The sequence below is a fragment of the Podarcis muralis genome, chromosome 10, assembly GCF_964188315.1.
Source record: "Podarcis muralis chromosome 10, rPodMur119.hap1.1, whole genome shotgun sequence".
Lineage (NCBI taxonomy): Eukaryota > Metazoa > Chordata > Lepidosauria > Squamata > Lacertidae > Podarcis > Podarcis muralis.
In genome coordinates this window covers 75,494,455-75,508,540 of record NC_135664.1, presented here as the reverse complement: position 1 = coordinate 75,508,540, position 14,086 = coordinate 75,494,455, and the positions used below count along the sequence as shown (strand labels likewise).

Sequence of the window (14,086 nt, the reverse complement as noted above, 5' to 3'; positions counted from 1 at the left end):
CAAAGAGGTAAAGGGGTCGCGGAGGAGAGGGGAGAGGGGAGAAAGGACCCAGGACCCAGAGACCCCTCCAGCTCCCCCAAGCGCCTTCCGTGGGGCCTGGATCCCGGCACGCGTGCTGCGAAGGGGCGGAGATGGGGCGCCCACCCACGAGGACTCCCAGGCCCCGTTTCCCCCGCGCAGGAGAAGCCAGGATAGAGACCCCCTGTCTTTCCCCAGCTCGTCTTGGGGGGAGGCAATAGAGGCGGAGAGATGGGTTGCGCCTGGCGAGGGTTGAGCTAAGGCGGCGTCTGGGTGCAGGGGAGACTCAGGGATGGGGGCGCAAGGGCGGGGGAGGAGGCGGGAGGAGACGAGGACCCAGAGACCCCGCCAGCTCCCCAAATCGCCTTCCGTGGGGCCTGGATCCCGGCACGCGTGCTGCGAAGGGGGCTTTCCTCGCAGGGCGGACCCCTCGCCCCATTTCCCAGGCTCCGCGCGTCCCATGAAAGGGTTAAGGGGCGCGAGAGACGCCTGGATAGAGACCCCCCAGTCCCTCCCTTGCTCCTGTTCGGGGGGGGGGGCTAGGATGGAGAGATGGGGCGCGCAGGGCGAGGTGTCAGTCGCGCTAGAGTGCAGGGGATTCTGCGGGAGAGAGGGAGGGGGAAGGGAAGAGGAGCACTGGGGGGGGGGAGATAGGAAGACCAGTTTTTTGGGGGGCGTCTCAATCGTGGCTTCCTTAGGCAATCTTCGAAGGGGCCGCCTTGGCTTCTCCCTCCCGCCCAGGAATGCCCCCCCTTCAAGGCGACCAGAGAGGGATCCCTGAAAAGTGGGGGTCCTGCCCCCCCTTCCATCCTGCAATCTCCATTCTCTTCCCACCCCATGTCCCTGCCCTGTCCGGACGCAGCGCTTCTGCCCAGTCCAGTCCAACCATTGGTCCCCTGGAGAGGAGAGGAAATCCCCAGAGGAAGAGGGGAGGGGGGAGGCCTTCTCAGAAGCGGCTCTTGGTTTCCGCCATCCCACCCAGGAAGCAGCCAGAAACCTTTTCCTCTCTCTCAGGCTTCCATCTTTATTGTCTTTTCCACTGAGGATGAGGATAATGTACACCTGTCATCAGAAACAGGGGTGCAGAGTCCATGGAATGACTCTTAGGCTTGATACGGAAGCTGCACCTCAAAAGCATTTCTGTTCCCCCTATTCTTTGTAGGCAATGTCAGAGGGACTGACAAGCTGAGATACAACCCATCAGCATCTGATGACAGCGACTGCATGAATCTTCCCAGTCAAAGGACCCATTTTCATGATAGACAGTGCCTGTGGCTGGAGGCTCTACACACTGGGTGTGCCTGTGCAGGCCAAAAACTGCCAGTATTAGCACAGGTGAGATGTGTGTCATTCCCAAATTTACAGACTGTATGTGAATGAGAGTTTGTGGGTGGGATTATAATTTACGACAACCCTGTGATTTTCTCTGCCCATAACATTTCGTAACCTAATATTGCAGTAAAAATTCCAAAATAACTACAAAAAATCACAAGATAATATTAATAGTACAGTGGTACTTTGGGTTAAGAAGTGAATTCGTTCTGCAGGTCCATTCTTAATCTGAAACTGTTCTTCACCTGAAGCACCACTTTAGCTAATGGGGCCACCATGCCGCTGGAGCACGATTTCTGTCCTCATCCTGAAGCAAAGTTCTTAACTAAAGGTACTATTTCTGGGTTAGCAGAGTCTGTAACCTGAAGCTCCTGTAACCCGAGGTATCACTCTAGACCTTATAGTATTCGTCTTTTCCCCCAGCCGCTCTGGGCAGCTTACAGTACATATAGGTAAAGGTAAAGCGACCCCTGACCATTAGGTCCAGTCGTGGCCGACTCTGGGGTTGCAGCGCTCATCTCGCTTTACTGGCCGAGGGAGCCGGCGTACAGCTTCCGGGTCATGTGGCCAGCATGACTAAGCCGCTTCTGGCAAACCAGAGCAGCGCACGGAAATGCCGTTTACCTTCCCGCCAGAGCGGTACCTACCGTATTTTCGCTCTATAAGACACACCTAGTTTTGGGGGGAGGAATCCAAGCGGAAAAAAATTTTGAATCCCAGAAGCCAGAACAGCAAGAGGAATCTGGCTTCTGGGATACTGTGTGGCTGTTCTGGCTTCTAGGATAACAGCACCAAGGGCAGCAGGATGAAGAGGCTAAGGCAGAAGCCAGGACAGGTGCCTTGCTGAAGGGGCGCTGCGCAGTTCTCCCTCTTTGTGCAGCCAAAGACTGATAAGCATAACAGGACCCAAAAATAGGAAAAATGTAACTCACAGTAAAACCCTGACTTAGCATTCCAAAACAGCACTCAAGTAAGAAACAGACAAGCAGAGTATAGTAATAGCAGAATATGAAGTGGGATCAGGCGCATTTCAATACTGTAATTCATATATAATTCAATGTCAGAGAAACCCTGGCACTAGATAACAAGCCTCCAGGTGGACGTGCCCCACCTGCCCTTCACTTTCCTCTTCCGCACGGGCAGAATCTGCCTTCTGGACTGTGGGATTCACGGTTGTTCTCCTCCTCTCCATCCACCAGGACTTGACTTCAGGTGCAGCAGAATTCCCCAGCCCCCCAAGGATTTGAGACCCATCAGCTTTCCTCACCTGGTTTAGCCGGCCGGTTGAAGCCGTTGCTTGAACCCCTGTTGCATGCTGACAGCTTCTGGAAGCCACAGGTGAGAGCTGAGTGCAGGGTGGGGACCAAGGGTGGAAAAATGACCCCAGAAGGTGCAGGACATGACCACCACCAAAGGAACTACTGCTCCCCAACACCCCATGACATCTAGATGCAGGTAGGTAGCTGTGTTGGTCTGACACAGTTGAAATAAAAAATTAAAAAATAGGGACCAACTATGGTTATTCTATGTATAAGCTTTCGTGTGCATGCACACTTCTTCAGATACACTGAAACAGATGTCAACCAGACCCTTGTATATCGTGGGAGGGTGGGATGGGTTTTTTCTCAGAAAGGTACTCCTACTACCATCTCCCACTACCCTTCACTATATGAAGAAGTGTGCAACCACATTAAGTGTGCAAGCACTTGGTCCCTAAGGTGCTGTTGTTGTTGCTGTTGTTGTTGTTTAGTCACTTAGTCGTGTCCGACTCTTTGTGACCCCATGGACCAGAGCATGCCAGGCACTTCTGTCTTCCACTGTCTCCCGCAGTTTGGTCAAACTCATGCTGGTAGCTTCGAGAACACTGTCCAACTATCTCATCCTCTGTCGTCCCCTTCTCCTTGTGCCCTCCATCTTTCCCAACATCAGGGTCTTTTCCAGGGAGTCTTCTCTTCTCATGACGTGGCCAGAGTCTTGGAGCCTCAGCTTCAGGATCTTTCCTTCCAGTGAGCACTCAGGGCTGATTTGCTTCAGAATGTATAGGTTTGATCTTCTTGCAGTCCATGGGACTCTCAAGAATCTCCTCCAGCACCAGAATTCAAAAGCATCAATTCTTTGCTGATAGCCTTCTTTATGGTCCAGCTCTCACTTCCATACATCACTACTGGGAAAACCATAGCTTGAACTATAAGGACCTTTCTTGACAAGGTGATGTCTCTGCTTTTTAAGATGCTATCTAGGTTTCTCATTGCTTTTCTCCCAAGACCCCAAGTTGCTACTGGACTATTTTTTACTTCAACTGTGTCAGACCAATATGGCTACCTACTTTTGAGTACATTTATCTCCTTGCCTTGAATATCCTGCCTTTCAGTGCCAGATTAGGATAGTCCTTTGTCAGAAGACAAGCCGAGGATCAGGCAGCACATCATCATTATAAAGAACCATTGGGGTGGGTGTTTCCATCTGGGATTCCCATTTGCCATCTTCTCTCCTTCTGCTTCTCCTGCTCTTCATGCAATGTGAGGCATATAGACAGAGGTTCATCTCCGAGAACAGGAGCTTCCCTTAGCACCCATTCAGCTGACCCCAAGCACCAAGCCTTGTCACTAGTTCTCTGACTGACCCAGACCACAGTCCCCAGAAAAGACATAGACCTGGGTCTCCCAAAATGGTCCATATGGACCTCCTGAGGTCAGTGGGACTGTGCAGGTGATTCATGAAGATCTAGAGTTGGAAATGGGGGCAACCACATGATTTGAAAGGCAGTCCCACAGGACAACAGTATTCCAAGATCATGCTGTGTTATTAAAGTTGATTGAGGATTATGAAAGGTTCCTGATGCATTACTACCATTAGACATCATACCATTTTCATTTTCTAAAAATTGGGAACCTGGCTAGGACATGGGAGAATGTAGGAGATGTTGAAATAAGAGAAGGTGCTAATGGCGATTGATGTATCCTTTTTTTTGTGTGTGTTCTTTTTCCTGAAGCCCAAACAGGATTTCCTTTCTGCCCACTCTGAAAATGGGGATGGAGAAGACAGAATAGCAGGGGACAAGGCACCTTTTGTTTCATTAGGAATAGCCATTAAAATGTGTGAAATGTGGAATATGCTTCACTGAATGAGCACACATAGTTCACATCCACGAACACAAAAAGGAAAGAACCCACTTAAAGGTATGGAGTGCGGAAACAGCTTCTCTTTCAATGCAAAACTTAGAACACACCTGCGGACTCACACAGGGGAAAAACTATATTTATGTACGGAGTGTGGAAAGAGCTTTAATGATAGTGGAAGCCTTAGACAACATCGACGGACTCACACAGGGGAGAAACCGTTTCAGTGTATGGAGTGTGAAAAGAGTTTTAGTAATAGTGGAAACCTTAGAAGACATCAACGGACTCACACAGGGGAGAAACCATTTAAATGCATGGAGTGTGGAAAGAGCTTCAGTCAGAATGCAGACCTTAGAAATCATCAGCGGACTCACACAGGGGAGAAACCATTTAAATGCATGGAGTGTGGAAAGAGCTTCAGTCAGAGTGGAGAGCTGAGAAGACATCAACGGACTCACACAGGGGAGAAACCATATAAATGTATGCAGTGTGGAAAGAGCTTCGGTCGGAGTGCACACCTTAGAAATCATCAACGGATTCACACAGGGGAGAAACCATATGAATGTATGGAGTGTGGAAAGAGCTTCGGTCGGAGTGGAGAGCTTAGATCACATCAACGGACTCACACAGGGGAGAAACCATATAAATGTATGGAGTGTGGAAAGAGCTTTAAAGAAAGTGGAAACCTTAGAAGACATCAACGGACTCACACTGGGGAAAAACCATTTAAATGCATGGAGTGTGGAAAGAGCTTCAGTCAGCGTGCACACCTTAGTAATCATCAACAGACTCACACAGAGGAGAAACCATATAAATGTATAGAGTGTGGAAAGTGTTGGCTATTTGCAGTATGGTAGCGCTGCAGAGAGCTTGCTGGGGAGACCATGCATTAAAAAGGGACTCAAAAATAACTTAAACAAGGTTTTAATTACAAAAACAAAAACTCCTTATACACTAAATACATCAACAAACAAACATGACCCAACCACCAACCCATCCCCCAGGGTAATGGGAGAGCTAGGTGCTGCTCCTTATATACTCTACCCAATTGCTGACACAGCTTAATTAATACAACTCAGCAGCACCTGCTATGTTTCACAGCTGTAAAGCTGGGTCTCGTTATCTTGCTCTGGCCCTTGCTCTGGCCCCTTAAAGACACACACATCGGGTGGAACAATGATGAACCTTTACATTTAAAGTAACCATTCAACATTTCCCCTGTGGTTCATCATTGTGGAACAAAAACATAAAGCATATTTTGTACATGTCTTTCATGTGTAACCTTTGGAAGTGCTTTTGTAAAAATGTCTGCAATTTGATTGTCACCTGGAACATATTCAAATACAACAATTTTGTCAGCAATTAGTTTCTTTACAAACTGTAAACGTAATCTTAAGACTCTAGTGCGCTACGTATTGGTCTCTGAACACAGGATAGCGAGTCCACTCTGGGAATCAAGGTAAATTTTTACTGGTAGTGTTACTTGCATCTGTAGGTCTGCAAATACTTGCAGATACCATTCTACATCACGAGTGGCCTGACCGCATGCACATAATTCACTCTCTGTTGTGGAGAGACAAATAATGTTTTGTGTCTGGGACTTCCATTCAAATGGACAACCGTTATAACAAAACACCATACCAGACACACCCCTGCAATTATTTTGTTCCACTGCATGAGATGCATCGCAGAAAATTTCAAAACCTTTGTCAATACTTGATGTAAACTGCAACCTATAATCAAAATAAAAAAATTCCTTCCAGTAGCACCTTAAAGACCAACTAAGTTAGTTCTTGGTATGAGCTTTCGTGTGCATGCACACTTCTTCAGAACTGTGCATGCACACGAAAGCTCATACCAAGAACTAACTTAGTTGGTCTTTAAGGTGCTACTGGAAGGATTTTTTTTATTTTGACTATGGCAGACCAACACGGCTACCTATCTGTAACTGCAACCTATAATGTTTGGTATGTTTAAGGTACATCACCACTCTCTTAAGAGCAGAGAAACATTGCGTAGTGGGCTTTTCCACAAATTTTGCCAGAAAGTGAAAAGCATAAGTTATATCTGGTCTTGAGATTCTTTGAATAAAATTTAGCTTGCCTATAGCAGAACGATTCAAAGTTTTGTTAGGAAATGGCTTATCTTCACCTGTAAAGGTGAAACCACACACCATAGGCGTTTGCTCCCCATTTGCATTTTCTAAACATAGCATTTCAACAAGATCATCAATTTTTGCAGTTTGATGAACCAGAAAAAATCCATTTTTGCCTTTCTCAATTTGCACGGATAAGTAATTTTTAGCTATGCCTAATTCCACCACATCAAATTTCTTCTGTAACTGTGTTACTACCTGTTCATATTCCTGTTTAGTTTTTGTAGAAATTAACACGTCATCTACATACACACATATTTTTGCTACAGTTTGCCCTTTCCTTTATAAACACACAATTGTCTGCCTTTCCCTGTGAAAAACCAGTATCCAGCAATTCTTTCGCTAACATTTGGTGCCAATTCCTTCCACTTTGGTGCAGACCATAAAGGGATTTATTTAATTTGCATACCAAACCTTCAGCGGCGCCTATGCCTTCAGGAACACGCATAAAAATTTGTTCTTTTAAATCTGCAAACAAATGTGCAGTTTTTATATCTAGGTGATAAACAGAATGTCCACGTTGTGATGCATCTTTTAACAAAAGCTTAACTGTTTCATATATTACACTTGGTGAATAACACAAATCATAATCTTCGCCTGGAATTTGTTGAAAACCCCTAGCAACTAATCTAGCCTTGTACCTTACAACTTCATTTCTGTCATTCATTTTAACTCTATAAACCCATTTTGAATCAATAAGTCTCATATCTGGGGTTTGTGGTACAAGAGACCAAGTGTTGTGCTCTTTTAAAGAAGCTATCTCGGAGTTCATAGCTTTATACCAATTTACAGCTTGGTGCTTAGGTAAATTCTGAACATCATTGTAACTTTTTGGCTCAAAAGCCACCTTATTGGCATACACAGTATTAAAATGTTCATCTGCAAAACGTTGTGGCTTCTGCCTCTTTCTATCTGAACGTCTCAGTCCGGAAGGAGAGTCAGACTCCTCAGACTTAATGGGACTAAGTGAACTACTAGTTTCAGGTTGTAAATCATCATTGTCAGGCTGAAGAGATGCCTGTAGGCTAAGCTCACGGTCAGAAAACTCAAGAGAATATAACCTCCCCTTGGGTGCCTGTGACTTTAAATCATCAAACAAATTATCAAATTCAACAGGCTTTTCATCTTTTTCCATTAATTCAGAAGCACCATTTCCTGCGGCTGCGGCTGCTCCTTCCTCTGTATTACCTATACCATTAGTATCTTGGAAAACAGCAACTCCATTCCAATTTACAGTTTGTATCATGCTTCTGGTAATATGAAATTTGCCAGTTGCTGGTATGTAAATTCTGTATGCCCCCTGCTGGTAGCCCATTAATTTTCCCTGAACACTACGCTCACCCAATTTCTGCTTAGCGGGATAATGCATAATTACATCTGAACCCCAAATACATAGGTATTTCAGATTAGGGTGTTTTTTAAACAACTTCTCATAGGGGGTGACATCTAAACCAGAATGATAACTGCAATTTCTAACATAACAAAAGGCATTGAGCACTTCAGCCCAAAAGACTTTGGGCAGATTGGCATCGTGCAGATAAGTTTTAACCCCTGCCTGCAGGTCACGCTGCACAACTTCAACAAGCCCATTTTGCCAGGGACTTCGGGGGCAAGATAACTCATGAGTAGTCCCCTGCGCTTCCAGGAATTTCTCAAAATCCTCAGAAACAAATTCCCCGCCCCAGTCAGAAAACAGGTTCTTAATAGGTTTGTTAAAGTGCGTTTTTACCCAGTTGCAAAAAACTTTGCTGCCACATACACCCGGACAACACCATTACTGGCCCCAACAACATCACACATACCATCTCGGGACTATTTAATTGCTCATCGTCTAACATTGTGTATGCCATCAAATGCCAACAGTGTCCTTCAGCTCTCTATATTGGACAAACAGGCCAAACCTTACGCCAAAGAATAAACGGACATAAATCTGACATCAAGAATCACAAAACAGAGAAACCAGTAGGAGAACACTTCAATCTCCCAGGACATTCTATACAAGATCTCAAAGTAGCTGTTTTACTACAAAGGAATTTCAGAAATAGACTGGAAAGAGAAGCTGCTGAATTGCAACTCATTACCAAACTTAAAACAATGGAGAGACCTGGTCTGAACAGAGACATTGGATTCTTATCTCATTATACCTGACTAAGCCATTTCTCACCTTCTCACCCCTTGCCTTTTCCTGTAAGACCTATTACAGTCTATAAGAGTCGTCAACAGGCTCATCAGGCTCATCTCAACTATCTGCCAATCTCCGATTCCCACCACCCTTCTGAGTAATACCCCTCCCCACCTTCTCTATATATAGAAGGATCTGGCAACTTCTGTTTCAGTGTATCTGAAGAAGTGTGCATGCACACGAAAGCTTATACCAAGAACTAACTTAGTTGGTCTTTAAGGTGCTACAGGAAGGAATTTTTTTATTTTGACTATGGCAGACCAACACGGCTACCCATCTGTAGCAAAAAACTTTGTACTTCTCAAATGCTTGGGACTTCTCAACTATTGCATAAGTCCAACAATATCTGCTATACTGGTCTATCAGGGTAAGCCAGTACTTAGAACCTCCTAATGATGGTGGGAGTGGTCCAACTAAATCACAATGTACATGCTCAAATGGCTCAGTTACTTTTCTATCTGAGCACTTACCCTTGCGTGCAACCTTAATCTTATTCTTGCAACAGGATAGACATTGCATAAAGAATTTACATGGTTTTAATTTGAGGCCATTAACAATATTCTTTGTCTTAATTACATCAGCAAAATTCAGATGTCCCAGAATTCTGTGTGCCTCATGGACACACCCGGAATGTCGCCTTACATTCCTCAACCCCTGGCTTGACTGTGCTGCTCTGCAATTTATAGGCGATTGTGAGTAGGTGCAAAAGTACAGTCTATATGAACCATCAGATTCCCGGGCATACAATAGACATTTGTTCCCCTCGAAAAACTCACACATTGACTTTAAGAAACGCACAGTTATGCCTTGACGAGCAAAGCACCTTACTGATAATAAATTGTCCACTGATGGGCAGTAAATGCAGTTCGCTATAGTAATGTTTAAAGAGTCAAGTTTAACAGTACCCCTACCAAGCGACTACAGAGTACCGCTACAGAGGAAGAGTTTCCGTTGTAATACAAGCCTTAGATCAGATCAACGGACTCACACAGGAGAGAAACCATTTACATGTGTGGAGTGTGGAAAGAGCTTCAGTTATAGTGGAAACCTGAGAATACATCAACAGACTCACATAGGTAAGAAACTATTTAAATGTATCAAGTGCGGAAAGAGCTTTAGTGAAAATGGAAGCCTTAGGAAACAACGGACTCACACAGGAGAGAAAACATATAAATGTATGGAGTGCAGAGATAATGGTGATTATCTTTGGTGATAATGGAAAGCTTAGATCACATCAACGGACACACACAGGGGAGAAACCATTTCAATGTATGGAGTACAGTAACTGCTTCACTCAGAGTGGAAATCTTAGAAAACATCAGCAGACACACAAGGGAGAAAGTATTTAAAGGTATGGACTGTGGAAGGAGCTTCAGTCAGAGTGGAACCCTTGATTTTTGTCAACAAACTCACACAAAAGACAAACCATATAAATATCAAGAAAGTAGATAGAGGTTCACTCTTAGTGGAAGTTCAGAATCAACAGACTTATGGACAGGAAGAACTTTAAGAGTCGAAATCCTTCAAACCATCAACAAACTCAGAGAGGAGAAGCAGTTTAAATGAAAAGATTGCAAAAAGTGCTTTATTTATAATAGAGTGATCAAGGAACATCACAGGACTCTCACATGGGAGAACCCATTTAGATGTATGGAGTGTGGGACGTCTTCCTCTCAGAGTCCACTCTGAGCAATGAACTCAGCAGGAAATCATTCCTAAAAGCATGAGGTATATGTGAAGTTCTGGTGTTTATATGTAAAACATTATAATAATGAAAGAAGGAAGCATCTCACAATAGTGAGTATAATTTTAGATGAAAGTACCTTTGTTTTTCACCAAACTCTCTCACCCCCCCACCACATGATCTCCCAGCACAGCTTCTTCACCAGAACTTCATCACTGCCTCTTGCCATGCTCGTTCTGAAGAAAACTTGGAATACTGAAATTGAATTTGGATTTCCCCCCAAGCCTAATTTCAAGAGAGAGAAGGAGGGGCTGCAGGTACTAGGGAAGTCTCCTGGGGGCCCCACATTCACTCATGTACCCCGGGACAATTTACTGCCATCAGCAAACTGCCCCCTCCCTGCTCCCTCCTAAGTCTAGATCATTTATGAAGAAGTTGAAAACCCACAGGTCCCAATACTGATCTTGAGGGGACTCCGCTTTCTGCTTCTCTCCATTCAGAGATCTGTCCATTTACTCTCTTGGTGTTTCAGAAGGAGGGCTGCCTCCAACTGGGGAGGCGCATTTCTTCTATGGGCGCATTTTCAGGGTCCCCACAGTGCCCCCCAGCCTGGCTCCACTCGACCAGGGCAGCTGCATTTTGTTTCACCGCAAGTGAGCCTGCCCCCTGCAATGTGGGGTCTTAAAGGAACTTCATGGGGGGGGATCAGCGAGAAGAAGCTTCTGGATCCTGTGCAGTCCCCTGCCTGCCTGCTCCCTTCAGGGTTCCTGAGCCCCTCCCTTTTCATTTCAAGGATTGGGGGTCCCGCAGAGGCCTCAGGGCACCTAAGCATCGGGGGGGGGGAGCTATTTTTTTCCCTGAGGGCAGGAGTCACAATCCTGGCACACTGCAGGAAGTCTGGGTTTTAGGTATGGGGGTGAAAAAAGGTGGGGGGGAGGTGGAAAAGAGCTGATAAGGGAAATATCCTGGGGTGTGGATTTTATTTTATTTTTAATCATTTTTATTGATTTTCCAAAAAAATCTTGAGTGTTCACTGGAAGGACAGATCCTGAAGCTGAGGCTCCAAGACTTTGGCCACCTCATGAGAAGAGAAGACTCCCTGGAAAAGACCCTGATGTTGGGAAAGATGGAGGGCACAAGGAGAAGGGGACGACAGAGGACGAGATGGTTGGATAGTGTTCTCGAAGACTTCTGGGTTTGTGCCTCCGGTAATGGCAAAATTCCTCTGATTGGGAGGAATTTGCCCCGTGGGAATTGGGTCTTGCCGCCACGGTTAAGGTGGAGACCCGTAAAAAAATCACAGGCGGGAGAAGCCTGTGAGCGTGGGATTCGGCGGGCACCTTTTGCGCATCCCCTACTCGCGGGGAAACCCAGTTTCGGCGATCCGGAGCGACGTGGGGTGAGTGGCGTGGTGCATCGAATCGTCTGTTTGTTCCACAGAGCGAAGCCGCATAGCTGTTGCCGGAGAGTGCTGACTTTTTCCTGTGGACAATTTGATTTTAAAGTAATTACCCGTGAGTAGTGCCGAAGCGGGAAAATTCGATCTTTAAACGTTTAATTAGGTATCGCAACAGGGAGGTTCAAAACAGGAAGTCTGCCTTCCCCTTTTGTAAATAGACTAAAGCAATGAGGCTGTAAGCTGAAGTCTTGGAAAGCCTATTGTAAAAGACTAATTTTCCATTGGTAAAGAATACTTGGTGGCAGGAGAAGAGGGGGGGGGAAGCTTGTGGACTGAGTATGCCTGCAGGAGAGAGCGGAGAGAGCTAAAATACCGCCACTCTGACTCTGGAAATGGGCTGCTAGCAGGACTGACGTCTTTTGGAATGTTCATTGACAGCGTTTAGAACGTTCATTGACAGCTAGCTGAATAAGAGAAACACATTGTTTCTACTGTTTCCGGCTGCTTTTAAAAGAAAAAAGGAGTTAAAGTAACTGAAAACTGAAACTAAATTTGGATTGTTGGAACTGTGTTTAAAAGAGGACATTATTGATTGATACAAATAGAAACTGTTTCCCCCTAGTGGAAGCCTTTGAAACTGGCTGTTTTACAAGAGCTGGGCAAGGGGATTTTCCAGCTGTGAGACTTTGGGACTGACCTTGAATCTTTTAAGTGTTATGGCAAATGGAAAGGAAAAAACAGACCAGTCAACTGCTGAAAAAAAATTAAGGTCTAGGAGGACTTGGCAGCAATCCCGGAGACATTCAACATCAGGCCCCTCTGCCTCATCTGCCAGGGCTTCTGCACCAGTACACTCAAAACCAAGAGGAATGTCGACAGAAGAGGCCTTAGCGGTTGCATTAAATAAGAGAAATGACTCACTGGAACAGCTTAACAAGAAAGTGGATGTTGCAAATACTAAAATTGACTTAAATACAGAAAGTATAAATAATTTGGGACAAAAGGTGAATACTAATACAGAAACTATTCAGAAATTGATACAGGAATCTATTTTGATACGTTAGACTGCGGAGGAAGCCAGGGAGAAAGCCGTTGCCGCTGAATGTAAAGTAACACAACTGGAGAGAGAGAGAGTCCCAGACCTACAGAGGCAACTTGATGAGCATAAGTTGACGCTTTCTATGATTGAATTTAAAGAAAAACAGACGAATTTGAGGATCAGAGCCCTACCTGAATTGGAGAAGGAAAGTTTGACAGACTTTCTCACACAGGAATTTGCAGACTTTTGGGACCTGGACTTGGGTAAAGAAGAGTTTAGAATTGTGAGGGCCTTCAGACTTGGAAGAGGAGGAAAAAAAGAGAAGAACAGAATAAGAGACTGCTTGATCACACTTCGAACTAAAGAGGAGAGAGACAAAATATTGGGTTGGCACTACCAGAAGAACCTAGAAGTACATCAGTCAAGAGTGGTAATTTTTAAAGATGTCCTGAAATATCTTTTGGATTTTAGGCTTAACTACGGAGATTTGGTTGCCCTGCTGAGAAGGAACAAAATCATCTTTAGGTGGGAGTTTCCCCAAGGTCTATCCTTCAGTTTCAAAGGAAGGAAAATAAAAATAAGATCAGTAGAAGACAAAATAAAGTTTTTATATAAATACGAAGAAGATCTGGAGAAGGGACTTGGAAAAGAGCCAAGAGCATCGGATAGAAGATCACCAGATAGAGGACTACAGCAAAGAGCATCGGATAGAAGATCACCAAACGGGAATATTGGATATATCAACATTATCTTTTGGACTGGATCCCCCAGTGAACGTTTCACCACCACTACCAACAGAAGAACAGCAGGCATTGGGTGCAGTTGGAGGAACATCAGCGTAATTACATGATGGCGTTGCAGGTTTTGAGCTGGAATGTTAATGGACTGAATTCCCTGGAAAAAAGGCAGAGAGTCTTTCATTTATTGAAAAAAGAACATTTGGACTTGATTTGTTTGCAAGAAACACATGTGATAAGGCTACACAGGAAGATATTGAGCAATAAAAGATTGGGCCAAGAATTTATTTCATCAGACAAAGTTTAAAAAAAGAGTAGTGGTCCTTTATGCAAAGGAGAGCCTATCACTGAAATTCATATTTAAAGATGATCAAGGAAGATTTGTTGCAATTGAAATTCAATCACAAGGAGAGAAATTCTT

At 44.7% G+C, this 14,086-nt stretch overlaps 2 protein-coding genes and 1 long non-coding RNA gene across 6 annotated transcripts in view; 2 read left to right on the top strand and 1 right to left on the bottom strand.

The window, feature by feature from the left end:
• The window catches only part of LOC114605709 (uncharacterized), a 74,130-nt gene that overhangs the window by 24,237 nt on the left and 35,807 nt on the right, over window positions 1-14,086 (top strand). For all 3 annotated transcript variants that reach the window (XM_077935512.1, XM_077935514.1, XM_077935511.1), the window contains 2 exons: window positions 1,181-1,353; window positions 1,566-1,681. The gene's annotated coding sequence lies outside the window, so the exon portion shown is untranslated. The remainder of the gene's footprint in view (window positions 1-1,180; window positions 1,354-1,565; window positions 1,682-14,086) is intronic.
• Window positions 2,387-5,834, top strand: LOC114605723 (uncharacterized). 2 transcript variants are annotated; one of them, XM_077935562.1, is made up of 2 exons: window positions 2,387-2,688; window positions 4,352-5,834. In XM_077935562.1, the coding sequence occupies exon 2, from the start codon at window positions 4,475-4,477 to the stop codon at window positions 5,324-5,326; it is 852 nt and encodes a 283-aa protein (XP_077791688.1). In that variant the 5' UTR covers window positions 2,387-2,688; window positions 4,352-4,474; the 3' UTR covers window positions 5,327-5,834. The 2 variants fall into 2 exon arrangements, with proteins under 2 accessions (XP_077791688.1, XP_077791687.1); XM_077935561.1 differs by having other exon boundaries at window positions 4,343-5,834.
• Window positions 5,973-6,650, bottom strand: LOC144329068 (uncharacterized). The gene is made up of 2 exons (XR_013394500.1): window positions 6,425-6,650; window positions 5,973-6,202 (listed from the first exon to the last, which is right to left on the bottom strand). It is a non-coding gene; the product is annotated as an uncharacterized LOC144329068 (long non-coding RNA).

What these genes read in the sequence shown, in the direction of transcription:
- LOC114605723 (XM_077935562.1), top strand. Translation starts at nt 4,475, where the DNA reads ATGAGCACACATAGTTCACATCCACGAACACAAAAAGGAAAGAACCCA.